Source organism: Etheostoma cragini, chromosome 5 (assembly GCF_013103735.1).
Source record: "Etheostoma cragini isolate CJK2018 chromosome 5, CSU_Ecrag_1.0, whole genome shotgun sequence".
NCBI lineage: Eukaryota > Metazoa > Chordata > Actinopteri > Perciformes > Percidae > Etheostoma > Etheostoma cragini.
In genome coordinates this window covers 20,465,325-20,491,396 of record NC_048411.1, presented here as the reverse complement: position 1 = coordinate 20,491,396, position 26,072 = coordinate 20,465,325, and the positions used below count along the sequence as shown (strand labels likewise).

General features: G+C 39.8%; 1 protein-coding gene across 2 annotated transcripts; it reads right to left on the bottom strand.

Moving 5' to 3' along the window:
- Nucleotides 1-747: 747 nt before the first annotated feature.
- zgc:63587 (uncharacterized protein LOC393431 homolog) lies at nucleotides 748-26,072 on the bottom strand. 2 transcript variants are annotated; one of them, XM_034873019.1, is made up of 12 exons: nucleotides 25,870-26,072; nucleotides 18,905-18,960; nucleotides 18,277-18,376; nucleotides 18,107-18,193; nucleotides 17,516-17,639; nucleotides 16,589-16,723; nucleotides 15,365-15,482; nucleotides 5,040-5,141; nucleotides 4,748-4,893; nucleotides 4,482-4,565; nucleotides 4,335-4,392; nucleotides 748-1,923 (listed from the first exon to the last, which is right to left on the bottom strand). In XM_034873019.1, the coding sequence occupies exons 2-12, from the start codon at nucleotides 18,929-18,931 to the stop codon at nucleotides 1,858-1,860; spliced, it is 1,047 nt and encodes a 348-aa protein (XP_034728910.1). In that variant the 5' UTR covers nucleotides 18,932-18,960; nucleotides 25,870-26,072; the 3' UTR covers nucleotides 748-1,857. The 2 variants fall into 2 exon arrangements, with proteins under 2 accessions (XP_034728910.1, XP_034728908.1); XM_034873017.1 differs by having other exon boundaries at nucleotides 18,905-18,963; nucleotides 25,870-25,976.

Below are 26,072 nucleotides of genomic sequence, written 5' to 3'. Positions count from 1 at the left end.
AAATGTGAGTCATTCAAAAGTAAGCCCAGAATGCACAAACAAGTTTTTTTTTTTTTTTTAAACAAATTTTATTTCAGAGGAAAATACATAAAAATGTTTACGCATTAAAACAAGTCTTTACTGACATATGGGTAAGAAATAATAAAAATGTGTGTCTTAATAAGTTCAAAAGACAGATCTGCATACAAGAGCAAAATGCAGAAAAAACTAATATATTGCCAACAACACATCAATGACAGCAATGCTAAACAGAAGGGTGGAGGGCACTTATACCCAAAACATTTAAATGTATAGTATTCCCAGGCCTGAATACAGTATGATGAAAGGCTGTCCATGTAGTTAGACGGTTCTACACATTTAAAGGTTTTTTACAACTTTTTGTCATATTTGCTGAAAACAGTAGCACATTACGTGGGTAATCTGTGAAAAAAAACATGTTCCTCTGCATTCCTAAACTTCCAAGATTAACTACCAATCAAAGCTGAGGAATCTCTACGCAGTGTCAATGACTGCTCATGAACTGCAGTCAAACTGATTAAATAGAAATCAATATTCTATTAGTGCATTGCCTATTTCTTGGCTCAAATTCTTTCTGAAAGATATTTTAGTGTGCAGTTTAGCTGAAACATGAGAAGGTGTGGTTGTTTTCCTAATGCCATTAGGAACACCAGGAGGAGGCAGAGGGAGGTGGATTTTCTTCCATGGATGATCTGATTTGTGTAAGAAAATATTACATTTTTTTTTTAAATCAAAGTTGCCAACTGTAGCTTTAAATGACATCACTGAAACAAATATGGACACATTAAGTGACTAGACTGAAATGTGTGATTAGTTTTCAGTTTAGTTCGGTTGCAATATGGCACTGACATTGAGATCATGCAGCTCTTGATGATGAATAAAGAAAATATTAACAAGAAAATAATGATGGCACAAACAAGATGGCACTTTTATTCAACTATAAAATGATCCAAAAGGCAGGTTGTCTTTTTTATAACAAAGTAGTATTGATTACTTGGATAGTAGCTTTTCAGCTAAGGCACATTAAATTGCCTAGAATGAAGTTTGTAGTGTTGACTATAAAATAAGGTTTCTAGTTAAGCACAATTAGGGACAAAGCATTCATCGTTCTCTGCATGGACAGTTTACATCATTCACAAGCACGCTTGTATTTCACGAAATAATATTTATAGTTATTGCAGTATTAGACTAACGCACTAAAGGTCTGAAACCATGGTTAAGGTGAGGAGCTAATGAATCACTCATAAGCAAACATAAAACATGTTAAATAAAACACGTTCAAAACCAATCTGAACCTGAGAGCAATATAAAATGAAAATGAAAAATGGTGCAGTCTAAAACTTGTTTTTGCAAAATGCATAATTTACACATATATTTTTGTAAATAGGATAGTGTGATGGCAAAACCTTTTAGTACCATTATCACTGGTAGCACTGTGGAGTCATAATTAAGATTAAAGACCAAAAAATGGATATGTCAATGTTAGTCATCCAGTATCAAAACATTGTTGTCACTTTGTTTTTTTATTTTCCTAGTCCAACTTGGCAAATTTGTAACTTAAGACAAAAAGTAAGATAATAAGTTGGTCTATATGTGGATTGTAACTGAAGTCTTGTTAAGATGTTCAAGAAGCCTCTGAACAGCTGATGGATGGATGTTTGGAGGGGAGAAGAAGAAGTGGTGTGCACGTAAAGATGGTTTGACCCTGGATACCTTGACTCCTGGTGGACCTGCAGCATGCCAGCAGTCAGTGATTGATTCTGAGGAAACCAGGTGTGTGTGTGTGTGTGTGTGTTGAGGGGGTTGGTATCACCATGTTTCCATTCTGCTCTGACCCTTTCATTCGTCTGATTTAATCTTCATCTGTGCTTGCATCTGAGCGATCATCTGCTGCATGCGTCTCAGCTACAGAGAAAGAAAAATGTTAACAAAATCAGAACGATGGGAGTTTTTTATGTAACCATGTAATTTTCCCACCAATACATTTCAATATTGTTCCTCACTTGATTGATATCCCTCATGGTTCAACAATTACAGTCTAAAATGTTTCCCTTTTTCTTTCTCAACAGTGTTTTCTAATGTCAGTGACATAATATATAATTATTATTTAACATAATTCTGAAACAATTCAGTAAACTTCCAAGTTTCCAAAACATCCAGTAGTGTGTAGATCTTTGCATGGAAAATAAAGTGTTTCATGTTTCTGGCAGCAGAAAAAGCAATCTTATTTGGAAAAAAACATATCATGAATTGAGTGACCATGCAAATTCATCTTCTATTTAAAGTGTTCAAGAAAGGTTACTCAAAATAAACATAAAAAGAATATCTGCTGATTCAATCTTTTGGTTTTACTTTAAAACCAGCAAAAAGTGATGATAGTTTAGGACCTAATGTTTGTTAAAAAGCTTGAAACAGGAAACATGTCTCTTTCTTTTCTTACACTTACTATGCATTAGGACCTGCCTAGTAAGCATAACGTTGCTGTGCTGTGAAAACCACATCTCCAAAATCTCAACTTTTCATTGGCAGAGAAAATCAGCCTTGTTTTCTGCTTTTTGACAATGTATTTTTCAGATAATCTTATGATTGTTTTTTAAATGGTTTATTTAGCTTAATAAATAGGAGACTTTTGGCAACTCATGAAGGAATATTTAATCTTTAAGTTTTTAATAATGGGACACCTGGTTTGAGTTGCTAGTGAAACACTTCCTTAAAAAGGTCAAGAACTTCAACAGTTTGGGTTAATATAAATGTAAATAAATGCTCTATGGTGTAACCAATCAGAGGCTTGCATTCTTAATGTTTCAGTATGCTTGAAAGTTGTATAACACAATGGCTGAACAAACAAATAAATGAAGTGCAATCTACAAAGAGACAACCCTCAATAGAGAGCCTACGCTGACTGATTGGCAGGGGTAAAAACAACAAGGTGATGAGCAGCTAGCACCAAAAGACATCACCAACATGAAAAAGCCTCTCATGGACTTCCACTTGAAAAAGTTTAAGAGGTTGTAAAAATTGAAAGGTTAATATGGTAAAAAAAAAGGACCCATCAATAAGTGAATGCTCTATTGAGACAGATAAAGAGGATGTAAAGCTTTTAAGACCATCATGAGTCCCACTGTTAAACTCTTCTGTAGCTTTCTATGATGTCTATCGCCATCTTGTGGCTGATAATCGACATTCAAACAATTTAGCTTCAGAGAGGTTTTTCTTTTCAAACCTATTTAGCCCTTTCTTATGTGTTTAGAGAAAGAGAGAGAGAGCGAGAGAGAGCAAGTGAAGAGAGATGAGACCTGGCTAAACTTCAAAATGAATATTAAGTCTATGTTTAACATTGATTTAAAATGACACACACACACACACACACACACACACACACACACACACACACACACACACACACACACACACACACACACACACACACACACACACACACACACACACACACACACACACACACACACACACACACACACACACACACACACACACACACACACACACACACACACAGACAGACAGACAGACAGACAGACAGACAGACAGACAGACAGACAGACAGACAGACAGACAGACAGACAGACAGACAGACAGACAGACAGACAGACAGAGAGCGAGAGTGAGATCTTATGTGACAACACATAAAAAAATGTCTCTCCAGCTCCAGTGTTGACTACCTATATAACTGAGGTCATTCCCACTATAAAACTGGGCCCGGACGTCCAGACAGGAAGTGATGGCATATCCTGCCTGGGCACATTGTTTACAAACAGCTCTGATTGGACCCCACCCGCTCTCTATGGTGCGCTGCACTAGCACCACAAACAGGCCAATCAAGAGCAATCAGGAAACAGGTTATTGCCTGGTGACTTGTAGGCTCCGTTGCCCAAAATGTAAAAAATACAAATAGAAGATCTTGGGGTGAAGATAAAAATAAAACTTTCCTTCTCTATCTTAAATATATGACACTGAAGAACTGCCCCCTATTTCCTAAATTGGAGCTGCAAATTTCACAGCCCCTAAGTACAGGGGGAATTATTACACCAACCAATAAAACATACTGTACTCTTTTTTTGGGGGGGGGGGGGGCATTTAGGGCATTTATTTTTGACAGGACAGATGAAGACATCAAAGGTGAGAGAGAGGGGGAATGACATGCAACAAAGGGCCACAGGTCAGAGTTATCTGAGTTATCAACTGAGCTATCTGGTTGCTCTGTACTTGTATAACATACTGTACATATGGCATGCGAGTGTTCTATTAATATGAACTTTGGAACTTATCCTCTAATATGTTTTTTGTGTTCTTACCTCGGCCTCTTTCTGTAGCAGGATCTGGTCCTTGTCCATCACATCCTCATCCGCATCCCTGCAAAGAAACAAAAACACTTTAGTTTAAAAACCTTTGTTGAAATAGAGCAACATGTGCCGTTTAAGTGATATAAAACAGTATCTTACCTGCCCACTCTCTTCAGCCTCTCTGATCGGAAGTTCTCATAATGTAGATCTTGAGTTACCTCCTGGAGGTCTTGCATGTGGGTCCTGCAACAAACAGACATGCAATCCTTTCTTCACACACTGGGAGGTAGTAGAGACTCACTGCAAACCTTTTCTTAAGTGGACATTTAAAACCAGCTTAATGAAGATAAAGTTCTGTAAAAGTTTTAAACAACGTTCTTTCCAAAAATTCTATTATAAGACGTTTTGTTGCAAAGAAGGCTCACACAAGCATGGTGCGCAGTTTGAGGAAGTCATTGTGCTCAGGGTTCTCCACTTCAACAACTCCCCAGGGGTAGAGACGACCACGGATCTTCTTCCCCTTCACCTCAATCAGCTGGTTTGAACCAATGACAGCAAAGGGAATGCTCGCCTGGGAGAGAAAGATAAAGGTCAGAGGATCCGCAGAGAGAAACAAAGTCAGAAAAAGGGTTTGGAAAATAAAGGTATCAGAGAGAAGGGGGTGAAATAAAGCCCAGCAATGATGAACAGGCAGAGAATGCTATCTATATACCGTACCTTCAGGACTCTGGTCTGCTCCTTGAACTCCTCGTCCTCGTCAGAGTCGGCGTCTGGTAGCTGATAAATTCTGATCCCTTGCTCTGCGATCTCATCCAGGATCTGGACACAAGAGAAACCTAGGGTGAGCCGGCAGGGTCGTGACCTCCTGACACGTCCCATTGCACAGGAAAAACGCGACCGTTGAACCCTGCTGAGGTGTCACTGCGAACACTACCGGAAGGCCAGCTTGACTTTCTACTAACAATCTGTACTCAAACAGTGCAGAAAAGGATGTAGAAAAGCACTTGATAGAAAAACAGTAAAACATCCTCACCATCACAACCACTAAGGACCAGTCTCCTTACAAAATATCTTTTAAAAAACATTTCTCCATTTGTAAAACTTTTTTGTACCCTTCAATTTTGTATTCATGTTTAATTTTGTGTGTACTTGATGCTCAGAATGTATATAGTATTCTAGTCAGTTCTTGTACTGTAGTTTACTTTTATTTGTACTGTACTTGTAGTTTATCTTATAGTATCTTAAATAATACTTGACTATAAAAGCTAAGAAAATCTACAGCCAATTCAGAATGGCAGAGACTTCCGTAATTTATCTAAATATATGTACAGTTTATAAAATGTGTGTATTCACTGTAAAGTGTGAGTCATGGACATGGACAAAATAACAGCTGCCATGCTGACCCATAAACAGAAAGTAAGAGAGCTCTATAGACTAATAGGAGGGTATGAGTGAGTACTAGTTGTTGCAGCAACACATTTAATTAAAGCCCCCCATGGAGGAAAAGAAGGGTGAGACTGAAAGGGTAGACAGGTGAAAAATAATAACGGTCTGTGTGTGTTTCAGAAACAAAGTTCTCACCCTCCTTTATATAAAGGCCGACCGGTGAAGAAACAAGTTAAAACAAAGGCGCTTTCTTCCCTGCTACCTTGGGGACAGATGTCCGTATTTATTATTCTAAACATCAAAGCTGCATTTTTCTTTTGTTTTCCCAAGAGCAGAGTTTTTAAATCCACAATGTATTCTTATGTAATGGAGCCAAAAATGTCAATTGTTATTTTACTGACTTTTGGGGGGGACTTTCATGTACTGTAGTGTATAAAAAGACAGCGGTCAGTCAGCCAGGAGACTGGGAAGTGAGCACAGGTTTTCCTACAGTGCGCAACTCGTGTTTGAGCCCTTGTTATGGCTGTCGCTTGTTTTCTCAGTGAGCTCTGTGCGCATTGTGTGTGAGATAATGTGTTTGCGGAGAGACTCGGGTATTGTTGTGGGGCCTATCTAAAAACAAACAGGCTTTGCGGGACCCAGATGAGAGCATAACTCAGGAGTAGTGCCTCTTCTTCCTTCATTCACTCAAACAGCCATGATTTACAGATTTGTTGAACATAGAGGCTGGATAAACATCACTCTTGTAGGGCAGAGCATAAAGAATTTTGAGAAACTCTGCACTCAGTGGGAAAATAAACATTTGTGACACAATAGCAGGAAAAAATGAAACAAAAAATCCAGTCACACAAGTAGATAAGGTAGAGACAAACTTGGATAAAATCCAGTAGGAAAAGTCTACTAAAAGACCTGAAAGACCACTAATTAACCAGTTAACTGGACAACCAACAAAGATAGTGTAACACATTATATATATGCAAACCACAATTAAACATTCAGAAATAATATCTGATCATCACACAAGCATGAGTCCATTGTCTGCCATCATCTGTTTCCAGACCTTGGTAAGCCAAAAATGTCTGTTTACCTGAATTATTCTGTTCCGCAACATGTCATTAGTACAGCCTGACACCTATCATTAAGATTTTCAGTGATCATCAGAAGTCAAAATCACTGCCTGCTCCAAATCCCTAGTAGTCTCCTGTTAATTTACTGTACACAATGTAGGCAGTAATCCTTAATGTCACGCCAGCCTCCTTCTCAAAGTTGTGTATTTTTATTGGCACCGACATGTTGGCAGTGGAAGCCATTTTAGTTTTATGACCATCCTGTGCGGGTATAATACAACCCCCCACCCCCATCCCTCCCTGTGCTGTTATGGTTGGCCGTGCAGGTCCACTCAGTGCTTTCAGGGCAGGAGACAAACAATGCCACACAAGATTCTGCCTCAATCTTAATAACAAAAGGAAGCCGAAGATTATGAAGCAATTTTTGTGGAAATTACTCCGTCATTTCAGGCAGTTATGATAAGTGAGAGGGTGGAGGCAGATGTTGTTGAGCTAGAAAATGGGTTAGATATGAGACGAATTGCAGGTGAAGCATGCATTTCCAGTGTAAAAGCGTGGCTGTTTCAGTTCTAGGAATAGCAATATTATATATACTGTACTGGTTATGTGTAGTCCAAATATAGTACCCCCGCAGACCTATACATAGATATAATTACACAGGGTGAAGTTGTGGGAGATGAGGCTAAGCTGTTTTTCTGCAATGGCACAGCAGGTTTAACCAAAACCTCCAATCACAAAGAAACAGGGTGCAAAACCCATCATTACGGGGATCAACCGTTTCATCACATCAACCTGACAAGGGAATAATACAGTTTTAAGATTTGTCCATTCTCACAAGCAAGCCCACAAAAATATGAATGTTTCAAACACCTCTTACGCAATGACAAATGGACCCTGAACAAACAACATTGGCAGAAAACTAATAGATGCCTAAGAAAAGAGCAAGGAGACAAAAGAGGGGATTGTGCTAAGCACTGCAGACCTGACATTCAACAAGCAACCGCATGCAGAAGCAAAGTTACAAAATAACACAGTTGTAGTGTGACCGATGAGGGCATAACTGAGCCTCCTCTGGCCTGGCATGGTGTTTGTATCCTTTCAACTAAAACTCTTACAGGGAACAATACTTGGAAGTACAAACATGTACCAGAAAATTCTTAGGAAATAAACAATGCAGAGAGAAAGAAAAAAAATTCCACAAAGTAAAACAATCAAACTGCATCTCGACACTCATAGGCACGACACTAATCAACCCTGATTGAAAAGAGCAAGGATCTAGAATTGAGAGTGACCAGACAAGCAGCACTTTTAGGTAATGTTTATGTAACCTCACAGCTGCCTCTCAGCTTCTGCAGAGTGGCCATGGAAAGGAAAGGGTGCATCATTGCCATTAGAAGTAGTAGATCTGATCAGATTTCAGTTGCTTTGAAACTAGTTTCATACTAAAAAAACAACTTGAGGAACAGGGGCCCGCTTTTTTTTTTTTTTTAAAGACTGCAATTAATTAAAGGAAAATGCTGGCCATGGTGAGCGTTAAATCTGTTCTACTGAGTACTATCTATCCCTTGTGAGACTCCTGTAAGTTCAATTTATGTGTCTACATATCAGTGAATAAAACAACTGCTTACTTTACCCCTACTAAATCCATTTCATTGACACATAAATATCTGCACTTACACTCTCCAAAGGGCTAACTTAAGGTGATATGCTACCACCATATGCTACAGGCAGTATTTAATAGTAATGAAAAGTTACAATCCAGGTGAGAGTTCTTACATTTCATAAACGCTGGACCAATGGGTCTGATAAATCCAACTGTCCAGCCCATAAACTATGTAAAATATGAGTTCTGGACATGTAGAAATATGGTTTTTCCAAGATAAAATAAAGGGTCAAATCCCTTTCTGATTAAAAAAAAATGAGTACTGGCATCCACCATCTTCTGCCAACAAAACAAGACACGATTCTCTAAATAAAAAAAGGCTATAAATTTAGTCAGTCTCTCATATAAGGCATCATTGTGGCTTTTAAGTACATTTGAAAGAAAATATACATATTTACACTAACTGAAGTGTATTGAGTAACTGTCACTGTAATTCATATTTAAAACAACACATACTAGATACCTCAATTACAAAATTATTAGACAAACAACAGAGATCTGGCAGCACGAAACGACAAAGCTGATTCCTACTACTATTCTTTAGTTTCCTAACTTACTTTGCTAACCTTAAGACACATGAGAACAAATGTTTCTCTCTTGCCAGGAAACGCCTTTCAACTAACCGGTTCCCTCCTGCCTGCAGGGAGTCTGTGGGGGGTGAGGGAGCCCCAACAATACCTGAACTAAGGGGGGTTCAGAAGGATTTAGACCTCATAACACACACACACGCACGAGCACACGCACCTTTGTGAACTGGTATAATCCAGCGAGTAGTAGTTATGCGTTACTTTTGTGGAGCTTTGTAGCTCCAGGAGGCCAGTGGATCACCACAGAGGACGAATGACCTTCAGACCATCTACAGAGCAAATCCCTCTGACTGTTCAAATATCATGTCCTTTAAAAATTACCCGTACTGCACAGACTCTGACATGCAGTAGCACTGGGAAAACAATATCTTTTTGTTCACAGGATTAAAGACACTTGCATGCATGCACAGAAAGACATTCCAGCTATATTCTGAGACTGAGTGGACGGTCCAGACTGGAAAAGACCAATCGAGAACACCTGGATTTGTCCTGAGACACTGATGGAAAGTACAAAAGAAAGTCACCACAACCATGGCAACGCAAAGGCATCATACAAGTTATGGTGATCAACACACTTGCACGCTACACATGCACAAACACACCCGCACTCCTATTGTCTGGGCTAAGTATTAGTACAGTTAAGACCACCCACCTCTCTCTCTGATCAAAGACCATAGGGAGTAACAATCAAGCTATTCATGTAATCTTGTCTAAGTACGATTTACAAGGGGATAGTGTAAGTTAAGTATTTCAATCACACATCAGGTTTTTGTAACTTGGTCTGGTAATCAAAAGGGTTCTCAACAGCGAACTCAACAGCAAAAAGTGACTCATTAGCAGCACTGCAAAGTCCGGAAACCATCTTTTCAGGTTGTTCCTCTAACAATGAAACTTGTTGTTTTCACACTGTAGCTGGCTTGTACTTTCTTGAGAACAGGTGATTGTGAGTAATAGAGCTGCTTGCGCCATGAGGAAAAACTTGTATTTATTGTTTTAAAATCTGCAGAGACATTGAGCATGCCCTGGTACAATGGCAGAAAAATAAATACATCCAGGTGTTTGAAACAGTGGCAGGAAAAGTACTGGGAATAAACAGACCAAGGACTCATAAACTAACTAATACACAAACACACAAAGAAACTATTAATTATTCACCATTCAACTTGTAATCATGAGGCGCCTGTTTAGACATGTTCAAAGAAAGACTATTAAGAAATTAGTTGAACATCAAATTCACATATTTACATATCATTGATCAGCTGCCTATACCTGCCTCATACTTTCCCTCTCAAGCTTTACTGATCTGAAAGCTGACGTTCACCCTCTGAGCTAGAACTGCTTAACTTTCTGTAGCTATTGCTATCTAAAAACAACAACAACCTGGTGACAATACTGGCTATTACAAGCAGTCCAGAACGGATAATTAGTCCCAGCAGGGCCATAAAGCTGGTTCACACAGCGAGGGTATGGTGGTGCGGCTGGAGGAGAAGACAGCGAGTCAGACAATGAAAGGAAAACTGTGACAGTGAGGTCTGTGGAAAAAATGCTTCTTATAACTAGCCATTTTTACGTTTTTGCTCCCATCAGGATTCCAGTCCAAACATTAATCAATCCGGTACTTTATGTTCAAACAGAAAACAGCCAGTAAAGCAGTTTGAGACTAAAGCCTTGCACAGGATATGACTTTAAGGTCCCAGATTGAGAGGATCAGTCCCTCAATATATGCTCTTCAGGGCAACTTATGAGCTAGAGACCAAAGTGACCCCGGTAAGGAAATTGACATTGGAGCAAAAAAAAAAATAAGAAAGAAAAGGAGGACACAAAGACGCAGAGGAAGAAAGTAAGAGGCAGCTGAAAGAGCCAATGTCAGGAGAGGAAGGACTGAGTGCGACGCAAGCACAACTAAGAGGCTGAAAGCATGAAGGGAGGTTTGTTAACTTTGTTTGTGAGGCTGAGCTGCAAAGGGCAGCAGGTTGTGTCTTGTCAGTGGGATCAACCTGCTGTGCCTTGAGAGAGATGAGTTGGGGGGGTATTTTCTAAGAGACAAATGGCTCTGAACGGTAAGAAAGTGCCCAGTAAAAAAAAAACTTGGCTTTGTGGCAGGTTCTGCTGTTGCTCTGATCTCAGAGGAAGGCCGGATGCCCCGCAACACTGTACTGGACTGTAGGGAAGGACTCAGACATGTATACATAAGAGCCACTTCAACTAATCGGATTGAACCAACAAATACTCAAGCCAGATATATTTGTTCTCCTGAGAGACACTTAAAGAGATAAATGAGCATGACTATGACGCTTACCATTTACAATGACTATGTTTACAAGCACACAAGAAAGCAGACTGCTGTGATGAATCAGTGAAGGCAGGAAGAGCACATTTTTGACTATTGTCTGAAATTAGTGAGTAATCTAACCTTTTGTAAAAGTTCTGGAATCATTTGCATAAATTAAGTGTAACATATCATAAGAAACCTATTTACTAGTTTTAGTGACACAATGCTGCCGTTTTTAATAGACAGAGAATTGGAACTGTGGACTAGTATTTTGATTTTACACAGCGGTTCAGCTGTGAAAAACAACTTATTTAACTCAATAAAAAGACAAGTACAGTTTTGTACAGTGTCAGTCATAGCTTTGACTGAATCATTTTGGGAAGACGCACAGCAATGAAAAGTTATTTATCCTGCTGCTGATGGATTGCGTAAAATAACATTCAGAAACCTATTTGAGGTTATACAGTACATGGTTAACTTTTCAAGTTTCTACAGCAGGAATTCGGCTGCATTAAACATGCATACATTGACAGAAACGGAAACAAATTCAGACTGCACAGAAGCACAACTGAAGCATACTTTTACAAATTGAGATGAAGATAAAAATTGTGTATGCCCAAAATGTGCTGAAACACAAGATAATGTACCCTCTTTAGGGACACATGCCGTTTCTAATTTGAGGCAAATTAACCATCTGCATTTCCTGACAATAATGACTTGTCCAGGAACTCATCATCCGATACAATCAAACTAGCTTTGTGTGTGTTACTAGTACGAAACAATACCCATGTCTAAATTTAGTTAAGAAATAAACATGTTTTCTTCAATGCTAGAATTGGAAAGCATATGGATTTGAAAAGAAAAGCACACAACCCCCCCCCCCAAAAAAGGTTCCTAACAAAAAGTAAAAAAAAAAAGTAGACAAACCCCAAAAACAAAGACAACTAAAAAAGGCTGCATCCAGATTGCAATACAAAAGTTCTCCAGGCCGCTAGAGAGAGCGTTAAGTGGAACACCTTAATTTTAAATTCCACGGGGAGAGAGCACTCTGTCTTTTTACTTGTGTTGTAAGCGTGAATCGTGTACGGCTGCAACCTGGAGACCTCCTGTGTCATGCCTGCAGTCCATGAACTGTGTGTGTGTATGTGTGTATGTATGTATGTATGTATGTATGTATGTATGTGCACACACACACACACACACACACACACACACACACACACACAATACAATATACACTAATAATATATAAATGATATACAGTCTATGCTCACGTCTCATGTCCTCCTGGCTGGTGCCGTACCAGAGCTTTTACTTTTTTTTCAAAATAAAAGCTTGCGTGTGGTCCGCTATATCTTAGGACTTTGGCGTTTTGAATGTTTTTAACTAAACAGTACGGCAATTATGCTAATAAATACAATAACTTTTTCAGTACATGTCGTACATACAACACAATGGTGTTAGCAGTTTTGTGTTTATATGTGCAAGCGGGATTTATTCAGTGTGATAAATCCCACGGTCTCTACAAAGCTATAGCTCAAGTTTATCTGGTTTACAGGGAGGTATTAGAAATCCTGTCTGTTTTTTTTGTATTTCAAGAGCAAATTGATCCACAATATGAATACAGATTGATCACTTTTTTGTTGGAAACTAATACTGTATCTGAAGTCTCTTTCCCAAAATTCAGCCTTGGTGCAGAATTACAGACACTAGAACCAGGCCTACAATGAGATTTCCTTAAGACGTGCAATTTCTGTGTCTGTAGCAATTGAAGAGGGGAGGACCAACTGTAACTTTGCTTGTTTGAAAGCCATGATGTCTCTCTATCTCATGGGTGGGCCAAATTCTCTGGGCGGGCAGAGCAGAGAAAAGGGAGATAACCTTGCCCCTTATGACCTCATAAGAAGCAAGATCCCACATCGGCCCATCTGACCTTTCATTTTCTCAACGGCAGAGCAGGATACCCTGGGCTCGGTTTACACCTATTGCCATTTCTAGCCACTGGGAGAACATGGGCAGGCCGGGGGAATGCATATTAATGTTAAAAGTCCTCATAAAGTGAAATGTTCATGCCATGGGACATTTAAAATGTTTTATTAGTACAAGTTTACGGACACGTCTCTTTCTTTCTCTCTCTTTTGTGTTGCATTTGTTTTCGGGGTTTGTCTACTTTTTTCAAGAAACCAATTCTTTTTCGGGGTTTGTGTGCTTTCCTTTTTGCATTGTTTCTGTATTTGCAGTGCGTTTCTGTATTTGGTTGTTTTGTGTGTATTTGCAGCGTGTTTGCTGTATGCTGCGCATGTGTTGTGAATTTACTGAAGTTGTTTTCTTAATTTTCTTTTGTTTTGACTATTTGCATGTTTTCTTAAATTGCAGGGCGTTTGCCCGTCGGACACCGTAGTTTACAGTACATAGTGTACAGCGGGAAATGTCTGTTAAGGGAACACTTAGCAGAGCATGTGAAAAGAAACTGTTCGACAGATAGTGTTGTGGACAGGTCAGCAGAAAAGAGTTTAGATCAGAGTGATAATGTTACAGTACATGCGCTGCCCCACTTTACACTTCTACTGTGTTTACATTAGAGGATGGCTAACAGGGATTTGAATTAAAAAAGCAAAACATGAACAAAATTAAACAAGAGTTATGGTGCAACTGTAATCAAAACAGCTGACCTACTCCATGCTGCCAGCTGGATCAAAAAGCCAACTAGCTTGGGGTTTTCTGTAGATTAGGGCGGGGGCCAGGAAACATTGTTTTGTTCATCGTAAGTGCCAGAGGAACATTCAGAAGGTTTGAGGAAGGTCAAAACACAAAACTACTCTGCAGGCCCTTTAAGGACAACGCCGGGATGGAATTTCACCTCTGATGCTGGCGAAATACTAGTGAATATACAGAATAAATGGAGCAGAATCTGTGATCATGTCTGCCTAAGATGCTGCATCAGCAATGTCAGTCAATCTGACTGTGGAAGCCTTGACCAAATCAGACTTGCTGCTGAAGGGAACAGTTGTGAACTGGACCTGAATGAGGCAGGTGGGAGGTCTGGGAATGAACAAGCAGGTGGGGAGACAGGCTGACTTCCAATTAAAATTAGTAATGAAAAAGAAAAGTAATTTCCAACACCAGGCTATATACTGCCCCCACTTTTTTCTAAACTAAAACTAATGATTATTTTCCATTTTTAGTTAGTCTTACTTTCTCAATAAACATATGCCTATAAAATGTCAGAAAAAGAGTGAAAAATGCCCAACACAAGTGTCACATGGTGAACATCTAAATCCCAAAAATATTCCATTTAGGATGACATGAAGAGTGGAAATTGACACAAGAGTGGCAATTTCCATTTTAAGCAATGAATTTCTTTGGAATTTAATTTTCAAAGTTTTTAGGTGAGTAGAGCCGAGTAGAGTGGAGTGGAGGTTTTCAGCTGAACATGTTGCAGTGATGTGTATGTGTGTTGTATTGCACTACTGTGTCTTTACCCCTCTGGACAGCAGAAAGCTTAGGAGCTTACAGCCAGGCAGACAGGCAGACATTTGGGTCACTTCCAGCAAGAGGTATCTGGGATGGGTTGAGACTGGATGAGATGTTCTGCTTCTACATTATATACAACACTCTTTACTTACGCATGTTCCTCCAAATATATCCTCTCTTATGTCGTCCCTCCCTTTACTTTGAAACAATCAGGTGGTGTCATCAAGCCATAAATCAATGCAATTATCTTGGGGAAGTAGCCGTGTGCTTTCCCACATGCACACACGGATGTCTGACAAAGCAGGTTGCCAATAAGAATGGATACGTGATTTTGCTATTATTAGTGTATTATTCAGTGATCCACTTTATAATGGCTAAACCATATAACTGTAGATGTGACAAAAACAAACACATAACACACCTCAAAAGTCCCCCAACATCCTGACAGTAAGTGCTTAGACAATTCAGCTTTTTCCTTGTGCCAAGAATCAAATCTAGGGGAAAGATGATTGCATATCCTGTATATGTAACAGCTATAGGTCAAAATTGTGTGTGTGTGTGTGTGTCTGTGTGTGTGTGGACATCAAACTCACCCTCCTCTTCAGGCGATCTCTCTCCCTCAGTGTCAGTGTGTCAGCCTTGGCAATGACTGGGACTATGTTGACTTTGCTGTGGATGGCTTTCATGAACTCCACATCCAGAGGCTTTAGACTAGCAAAGAAAAATAAGTAAACAAAGAACAATTAGCACACAGTGGGAAACCGAGGATAGCGGACACAGAAAAAGGGAACATTTTGAGAAAAAAAAAAAAAGATCAGTGAGACATTGGGGGGGGGGAGAGAAAAATCAGAGATGACACCAAGGGCCAAATAATAAATATAACTTTACAGTGTGTTTCAGAAGTGGAAAGTCTCCTTTAAGGCAATCTTGAATGTAGGGAAATGGACTCCGAGAGTGCAATACCTCGTTAACACCAATGACCAGGGTCGGACTAGGGTTATCTGAAGCAGGTTCCACCCTTCTACGTCAATTCAAACCAAGCCAGTCAACACAGATTGATCCCTGGTCTTGATAGAATTCAGATTCAACCTGGGTCACAACCCGGTGAGCAATGCAAACCAATTACCTCAGTGCTGGAAAATGGCGAGGAGATTTATACTCATTTAATGAACAGCTAACATTGGTGCATACCCCGGTCTAGCTTTAAACCACCATAACTAGTGTTTGTACAGTAAGCTCTCAGTAGCCTACAGTTAAACTGCAGTCTGTGAGCTCGGGCGAGCAAAGAGAGAGAGAGCGGAATGGGCCAGTAAATGAGAGAAATAACTGTTTTCTGATTGTTTCACAGCAGCTATGTTTTAAAGCACAAATAAATAACCATAACACAGATGATTTCTTCATTTAATTCACCTGTGCATTTTCTTAATTGCAGGTGCAGCAGTAAACAAGGAAGTAAGCTATTCTAGTATTGATTTACGGCCATTTTAGGATGAGGGGAGAACATGTATCTTTTTTTAATAACATTAAAAGTAAAGTTGGGCTTTGCTGTTGGCTTCCTGACTCATTTTAAAAAAGACAGAGAGAAAGAGGGAGATTTGCTGCTAGCTGTAGATGCGAGTGGCAGTGGTGTGAAAGAAAAATAAGTTTTTTTCTATTCTTTCCCAGCAGCTACATTCTAAAGCACATAGCTTTACACAAAAAGCTTTACACAACATCCATGTTGTCCAGTGATCACAACTGTGCGCCCACCGCGCGACCCTGTTTCAAGACTGGTTGAGCATTCAGTGTGAAAGGGGTATAAGAGTGTGTCTGTTTACCCATGTCCAAATGGAGATATGAAGTAGAAGCAGCAGTGCACCCTGTTGTCCACTATGTGTCTTCGGTTCAGCCCGCTCTCATCATGGAGGTATCGCTCAAACTGATTGTCAATGTATTGGATGATGGTCTTGAAGCTAACACCAGGGACACAGACAGAGAAAGTTTTGTAAGCCTCCTAAATAACCATGTAAACACAATTTAACATCAACACTGAGTATAATATTGTCAGGTGAAGGAAAGGAAATCATACAAATCTTACAAAGGTTTTAAGGATTTCAGTTGACATCTTGCTATAGGCTGGATATAAGCAGTTTTCACATCTTTTATTAATGACTGCTCAGCTGGTTTGATAAAGACAAAGTTTAACCAGTGATCAGATTGAATAATCCTTCTAGGCAGACGGCATAGAAAAAAAATAAAGTTGTCAGAAAGGATTTCTTTATTTTGGAGCAAAAATTAGTTATAATTATTAATTAGTTAAAACCCTACAATTGCACCTAACTAACTGACTCTGTCCAGTTAAAAAGCCTAAAGTGCACTGTCGATTAACTTTTAAACATTATTTATCAAATTATTGAGAATTTGACATCAGACACATTCTCCAGTGAGAAAAAAAAAGGTTTCTGTTATTTCATCTCTTTTGCAGTTGTGTCCTTTTTGGTAGCCATTGTTGAATGGGTGCAGGGGCATAAACAAGAAATGCACACACACACCCACACACACTCCTACACCCACACCCACACCCACACAAAGGAAATCTAGACATAGGGAATGCAGAGGGAGGAGAGGTAGGAAATAGGGAGTTTGGGATAAAACTTGAGAAAGGGAGTTGTTGTTGAGAATAAGAGGGAAGGATTAGAGAGCATTCTGGCAGGAAACATGTCCCAAGATATAATTTCCTACTCCTACACAGCCCATAAACACACCAGTCCTGGCTATTGATGGCATCGCCGTATCCAGGGGTGTCAACCACGGTGAGGCGAAGCTTTACTCCTCTCTCTTCGATCTCTACGGTTGATGCCTCAATCTGCACCGTCCTCTCGATCTTCTCTGTAGAGTGGAAGTACACAAACAAGTGATGGTTGGCATAAACAGAGTCATCTCGGCCCCTTTGTGGAACATTAATATCCCAAATTCCTTCCTGGCTTAAGTGCTTTTACAAGACGCTGAGCTGCCAACTGTAGGCTTCAAGGTGTATACACCTTATAAGATGAAGTCATGGGTTTTGTCATCTAAAAGAGCTACAAGCTTTTTCTTTTCTGCAGAAGACAGAGGACAAGGGAGGGCTTGGATAATTGTTTTCAAGCCAGCACAAGTCCTAACCTAAGTCAAGTCATAAGAAGGGCAGGGTCATATTTTGAGACTAAGGCATTCCCAACATTCCTCTTGAAATAATGCGCTGCTGGAGACATTGCAGCAGAAGTTTCTTCATTATTACAGTGTGCACTTTTGTGTATGTGTATGCATGTGTATTTGTTTGCATGTGTACGTGTGTGTGTGTGCACTAGGGAGTATACCTGCGGCACCAGGGATGTAGCGTTCAGGGTAGAGATCAGTGAGAAACAGGCTGTTTATAAGTGTCGATTTGCCCAAGCCAGACTCCCCTGAAAGACAAAGTCAAAATAAAGCTCTATTTTTTTAAGAAATCACATTGTCTACATTAAAAGGAAAAAAAGTGATCACTCACCAACAACCATAAGGGTAAATTCAAACCCTTTTTTCACTGATTTTCGGTGCACTTGGTTTGGGAGGTTGGCAAAACCTACATAACCTGCTGCATCTGGGAACTGTGGAGCACAATATACATACAAATTGCACATAAGGAAGTATTGAACTATTCAATACGTAAAATCTAATTAAAAGGAGTCAGTAATTATGCTACTTTACGTGATTTCCTACACTACGTTTTCCTACTTGTTTTTCATTGTTTATGAGGTGTGAAAAGGTGCAAGTGGGTGTATAGTGTGTTTCCTTGTTTGTTTGTTTGTTTTGCCTTTATTGTAAAGGACTCTAACAAGGTGATTTCCCTGCTATGGGCTGAATAAAGTATTATCTAATCTAATCTAATCAAATCAGAGTGAGATTGAAGATGATGCATATCATTCCAACGGGCAATAAAGCCTAGCCATAAACCACTCATACATTTATACAGGATATCCTATCTAGATGCCTGTGCAAGCATGTGTGCATGAGATTACAAGTAACTGGAGTCTTAATCACCACTGCCTTTATAGAAACCCTTGCTGAATACTTTGTAATCTGTCATATTTTAGTTTAAAAACTGTAATGTAGTGACATTTCAGCCGGTTACTCACCTTTCCTTTCTCTCCAGATTGAGACATTGCTGCGGTTTACTAGATGGCCGACGAGCCTGTTGGTGGAAAAAATAAGAGATATAGAGGTGAAAGAAATCAAATAAAATCCCCTTAAAAACTGTTGAGAGTAACTTCCCCCTACTAGCAGCAAAACACTACTTACAGGCATCTTGATTAAAGCTTTCGCAAGCATTCACTCACAATTTCCTCAAAATAAAAAAGTTGCTTGTAATGTACATCAAATTTTTTATGTATCCAAAGTAAAAAAGTGATAAGATTTTGAACAATCACACAGCATGTGATAAAAACAAAACAAAAGTACCCATAAAGACAAATCTTGGTTGCGACATTTGTCCATGGAAAATGACCTGCCACATTAATATATAATGCAAATCAGGAAAATGTATTATTTTGTGCTTTACAACCCAACACAAGGGTTTTGCTTCTCTTCCTTTGTTCAGTTTGAACCAATTTACTTTTGATTTTAAAATATTATAAAATATTATTGCTGCTCTGACTCACAAACCCTCATGGTTACGTCTTGTCAAAGAATTTCACTCTCTCGATACTCACGGCTTCTGAACTGGTTGCAGTTCCACTTGGGGCGCTCACAGGTCAGTGCAGAATGAATGGGACTTTATGGAGCTTTACCCCTCAAAATCCACTTTTCTCAGGTTATAATTTTTTGTCTAGTAATTTGAATGTTGGATTTGAATGGGGAGGCTAATACAATACACCCTGGGTGTTCTATATTTTTTTTAAAGGTCCCATGATATGGTGCTTTTTGGATGCTTTTATGTAGGTCTTACCCCCACTTTCCACCCGATGCGTAACGGCTGCGGATCGGCTCTTCTGCGTGACGGCTCCGTGCTCCGCCGTCCGTCAATACCAACCAGGTCTGGATTTTTTGCGGAACGGCTGCGGCCATGACTGACAGTTGAAGTCTTAAGGACCCACGAAATCTTGCAAATTCATGTAGAATAGAACCTCAAAAACAACAACAACAGTTTTTTTCTATCCAGAGGAACAGAGAGGAAACAACTCTGTGCTTTGTTTTTAAGAGAAATAGGATCCACCTATTTTATTTAGAAAATTAACCAGATGTTTTATTTTGTTTCTGTGCTCGTACTACCTATAGCTGCGAAGCTCTCTGGCATCCGGCAAAAATAGAAGCTCTGCGTATCTGATCCGGAGTCGGTTCGCAGCTGTTCCGCAGTCCGTGGAAATACACACATTGACTTTAATGAAAACCTAATGACTCCGCCACCGTTCCTGAGCGGATCTGCAGCCGTTACGCATCCGGTGGAAACTGGGGGTTAGTGGTCCCCCTAATACTGTATCTGAAGTCTCGTTCCTAAAATTCAGCCTTGGTGCAGAATTACATTCACTAGAGCCAGTCCCACAATGAGCTTTCCTTAGGACGTGCCATTTCTGTGTCTGTAACTATTGAGGAGGGGGGGAGCAAGGTGGAGGGTGGAGGGTTGGGGTGTGGCCTTGACCAACTGCCACTTTGCTTGTTTGAAAACCATGATGTCTCTCTCCTTCTCATAGGCGAACAAAGCAGAGAAAGGAGGGGTAACCTTGCTCTTTATGACCTCATAAGAAGCAAGATTCCAGATCGGCCCATCTGAGCTTTCATTTTCTCAAAGGCAGAGCAGGATATTCAGGGCTCGGTTTACACCTATCGGCATTTCTAGCCACTGAGGGACCACAGGCAGGCTGGGGGAACTCATTTTAATTTTTAAAAACCTCATGAAGTTTATTTTCATGCCATGGGACCTTTACAGAGGCTTTTTTGTTCTAAAAAGCCTTTTAAAATCTCAATGATATCATACAAATTGTACCACACCGTACGGCCAGAGATATTGCTTCACTGCAAGCACTGAGTCCATTTCCTTTGTTCTCTTGAAGCATCGACAACACAGTAGACAGGTTAGGCTCTCCCTGTCAATACACGTGCTAGAAATAGGTTTGATAATGTTTTAAATACCACACCAAAACATTCACTCAGACATTGTGGCTCTGCTTCGGATGCCGTCAAGCAAGATCTCCCGTAGTAATCAGTCCTTCACTAACCAATCAGCATTCCTTAGCACAATGCTAGCGCATTATGGGCAACAAGGACTCACCCTGTAACAAATAAAAACGACATAGTACTCGTTGATTCAACTTTCATCCTATAATCCATGTTGAACTTGCAAAAACTACAATCAAATCTGAGATTTCTCAATGGCAATCAGGCGAAAGAGACTAAATTTAGCCGTCTAGCTCCATAGAGTCCCATTTGTTTTGCACTAGACTGTGATCACCCCCAGTGGAACTGCAACCAAATTTGGTACGATGGTCCTTAACAGACAGGCTTTCCGTAGACGGGCTTTGATCTTTTGTTAGATAGACAAAGATATGAAAAACGTAAAATTCTGTGTAATGTAAACTACACTGTATGTTCTTTACCACTATCGCAAGGAAGGAGCAGAGATTAAGAACTCTGGGCAACGTGTGTTCCCAGACTACCATTAAACTGTCTTATATACCCCGTGCTCCTGACCCTGAGCAAACAGAGCAACAAGCCTGCTTGATAAATTAGCTACATAATGACTGAGCAGGAAGAACAGGCTCCATTTTATCACCAACATACTGGTCCTTGACAGGTGGAGTGTGATAAGCATTAGAAAGAGGAAGGCGGTCGTGCGCTGCCAAACAGAGATGCACTCTGGTTATGTAATCTTAGTTAAGGGTAAAAGAGGTGGCATGGGAAACTGGACTGTCCTTTCTCCATTGGCATGCAACAAACGTACATTTGTGGAACCATTTGACACTTAAATCTTTTAGGACGATAGTCGGAGGGCCCTCTGTATCGGTACAAAAGTAGGCAAAGATTTCTCTTACTGACAAGGTGGTTTTACCGAGCGCGCTGGCAGAACAATGGTTGTTTATCCCTCTAGTTCCCGGAGCCTTTCCTATACAGGGCAGCTCAGCTATGGGGAGTAGGGAGAACACGTGCTGCGCCCCTGATTACATTCAGCTTCAACCACATATTTGGACAGAAAGGAGAGAAACCAATAATATTGGGTGGAGGGGTGCCAGGTTAGGGCCGTAGAAGTCTAAAAGTTAACCAAGGCAGACCTTACGTTGAAACTATTGTGCAATTAACTAACAATTTCAATAATCTATAAATCATTAAAGTCATTTTTAAAGCAAAGGCTAACGAGCTTATCAAATGATAAGTGATTGTTTGTGATAGTAGAGTTAATATTGGTCGGTCAATACAAGTTGCTTGAACTTGTAAAATTGGGCTCCAGGAAAGTGTGATGGACATTTTCTTGACATTTTGTAGACCAAATGATTCAGTGTTTAATTGAAAAAATAATCCGCAGATGAATCAATAATGAAAACAGAGTCTTCACCCACATTGGCAGCTCTGTGAGGCTCTACTTAGGCACAACAGTGCTTTGAGCTAAATGCGTATGTTATGCTTAACATACTGAGGCTTAGCAGGTATAATGTTTATCACATGCACCATCTTTTACAACCATTTGGACTTAATAATGGAGCTGAATAAAAAGTCAGAATCACCAAAGTTATCAAAACTCATCCTGTATTTGGAAAATGAATGTGTACACAAAATGTTATGGCAGTCCATAAAATAGTTGACATTTCTCTTAAAAACCAAAAATGTCAACCTCATGGGGATGCTACAGGAAGATTCAGAAGATCACAAAAGACATTAGGATACATCCTCTGGAGAACATGAATCACTGTACAAAATATGTGCCAGGCCCAGGAGAAAACTTTGATCTGCTGGTGGCATGAGCAGAAACGTCTCAGGATCATCAAGTCATTAGGATTCTGGGCAGCATGGTGGTATCACATTTCACAGCAATCCCTCTAATATTTTTTGAGACATTTCACACAAAAAGCTAAAAAGAAGTCAGGCAGTGGAGTAGCGCTCCTAATTTTGCCGTATTGTAAAGTACAATAAAGGCATTCAAGAATTCAAGATAAATGTGTTTTCATTGTAAATTAACTTCTCATTTAATGTAGCAGCCCACACAGGCGTATTCCTGTGTATCACACACTCCCAAAGTGTTATTTCTCTGTGGGAACCAGCATTAGTCCGGCAGCAGATTAATTAAACCGTTCCAATATCGCAGTTGTAATATCACAAAGACAACACTACAGGACAGACAGGCGGGAGGCACACTTCAATAATGCTCTCTTAATACTGGCCATTTAACTGGCCAGGCTGCTGAGCTGCTTACACACACAGCTATCAAAAGCCCAGACGTGGGGGAGATTAAACCGTTTGGGCCAAACAAATGCCACCTTAGTAAAGCCAAAGTTCTTGGCATGTAATGCCAATAGTTGATTTATTGGTTGGAGTGAAGCCACTAAAGGCAGCAGTGCTGAAAGAACTATTCAACTTCCCGACAGGCAGTGTTAAGGGTCCACACCCACTCTCTGTGGATTAAAGTCTTTCTGCTTTTATTGGAAACATAGAAACAATAATTCCACACCATGGAGATTTAGTGAACTCGGTGGCACAACAATGGTAATTTACTGGCAACTGATGACAGCAACAGGGACCCCAAAGCTACTGACTGAGCGCGCACACACACACACACACACACACACACACACACACACACACACACACACACACACACACACACACACACACACACACACACACACACACACACACACACACACACACACACACACACACACAAAGTAAGTAAGTAAGTAAGTAAGTAGAAAGGTGGTGGGCAACAACAATAAAGATATGGTTTTGGTTTTTAAAAAAAGCCACAATAAGCAGTATGAAAAAGCCTTTCAACCATGAGGAAACCAGCAGGCCTGTTCAAAACAAACACACACACACAGTTCCAAGCAACGGATGGACCGTTTATGATGATAGGGAACAAGTGGAAGTCATGCAACAACAAAATAGCTACTGAACAGTACAATAAAGTTTTGGTGGAAAAAATAAATCTCTGTATTGATGACTCATTGTGAAAGTAACAATGTGGTGCTGATAAGGTTGCAGGTTAAAAAAAAACGTAATCTACATGCTCGTTTCTGGCCATCTGTATAATTTGGTTAATGGGCATTTAAATGTGAGAATATAGCAAATGATAGAAATAATAAATTACTATTTTGAATAACAACTGCTGAATCGCAACATAAATCACTTGATTATGACTTAGATTCCTTACTCATACATTATTAAGTAAGAAACCATCAACACAAAATTAGAAATTGATAGTACATTTTCTTTAATTTGAGGAAATACTGCTGTTTTTGTCATGGTAAAGTTAATATTCTTTGTTTTGGGGCTTTTGGTCACACAAACAAGGAAGTAGAACATGTCTCCTTCATACTCTTTGAAAATCACAATAACTATTAATATGACAAATTAATAAATTATGAAAATAAACAACCCTAAATTTGATGTAATCACAGCCTCATTACGCCTACATTTAATGTGGGAAAACATATTTTTTTAACTGACTACATACAGCATTGTAAAACAAAGTAAAACAAATGTCAAATATGACAATTGTATCACTATAAATCTGATAATTGTAGGGATCAAAGTAATTCCCTACATGCATTTCTTCACCCAGTGTTTCTGGTTAAGAAAAGGTATCTTGCTGTGTAACACCATCATTCAAACACTTGACACAATCGTTAAGGTCCACTTCGGTCTGTCATTGTAAATTAAGTTTTGTTTTTCCATTTACACCACAGACAAAACGGGAGGAAACATCCCGTTGTAGTTTATAGTGTAAGACAGATGTCTTCCCTGATGCTCCTGTACTGGCCAGTGTATGTGAGACAAAGGCACAGGAAGGGGAAAGGTCAGAGAACGGTGAAGGTGCTGGACCACAAGCCGGAGACATCTTTCAGTAAGAGATGTTAACCTTCTGATAGCAAACTGATCTGTGTCCAGATGGGTGAAAAGCAAAATTGTTTCTGAAGTCAAGGGCAGCTGCTAGCCTGAGATTACACAGTCTGCCATCGTGCCCATGGTGTTCACCACTCAGCGAGAAAGGAAGTGAAATATGCATGTTTTCACTGAGCCAAAAACACAAGCAAAGATGGATGATAATTTTTTATTGTGGCCCTCCGCCACCATCTTAGACAGACACATAAGAATATGTTGTTGTTTCCCACTGTTATTGTGAAGTTGTCTAAACACTAAATGTATTTGGCGCAAATGTGCCTTTACAATCAAAAGGTCAAGGATTAGTCGGATGTTGGAAAGTGATTTAAGAGTTCAGGAATGTTACACAAGAAGGATTTACAGGAAATGCGTGGAAGTCAATGCTTTGAAAGGCACGTCTGATGCAGATTTGATATGGTGCTGATTTAGGAATATGAGGCCCACTGAACTGTAGAGAGTTTCCCTGCAATGAACTGGGACAATAAGACTGCAAATCAGTTCAAAAGCAAGGAGTGCTTTTAAAAAATGTGTATTGGGATATCATTATTGATGTGAAAATCTGAGGACGAAATGTTTACTTGGACATTTGTGTCAAATATTTAAGGAGAATGTAAAAAAACGCTTCAGTCATTGGACATGGGAGATGGAAACGTGTGTGAAGGCCTCTGTGGATGTCTAACGTTACCACACCCAGTCTGACACTCACTGAGTTTACAAAATCAACTGGGACAATAACATTAAGTTAAAAGTTGTACATACGCTGCTAAATATCGCAGGTCCAGAAACTGTGATTCACTCTTTTAAACTCGTTTCATAAACCGAATTTGAGTGTAATACAGCACTGGACGTTTGTTAACGTTACATGTCAAACTTTAGCAAGCAACAGTTGTTACCGCGGCTGGTGTCATGTTTCCAGCAAGCCTTCAATTTACTCTCCAGTGTGTCTTCTCCCCCCTGCTCCTTCTAATTCAAATAGTCTCTAAAAACAGACAAAAAACACTGAGCAGTGCCTTACCTGAGCGTAACTTTGACTTATTGTTAATCAACTGGAGCTTCTGCCTATTGCCGCTGTCCCAGCCCAGGAAGGGAAACCCGGAAACCGTCTCTGTGAGTCCGCCCCCGCCCTCGTCCCTCAAGCTTTTTTGTTACCACGAGCTATCTTGCTGCGCCACTGACGCCATTACGGCTCATGGTCAGGACGGCTGACCCGCAAAAAAT

What these genes read in the sequence shown, in the direction of transcription:
- zgc:63587 (XM_034873019.1), bottom strand. Translation starts at nt 18,931, where the DNA reads ATGTCTCAATCTGGAGAGAAAGGAAAG. An exon ending in CTACATCCCTGGTGCCGCAG is followed by an intron (nt 17,640 to 18,106) that starts GTATACTCCCTA and finishes TCCACTCTACAG; the next exon opens with AGAAGATCGAGAGGACGGTG. An exon ending in GAGATCGCCTGAAGAGGAGG is followed by an intron (nt 5,142 to 15,364) that starts GTGAGTTTGATG and finishes TCTTGTGTCCAG; the next exon opens with ATCCTGGATGAGATCGCAGA.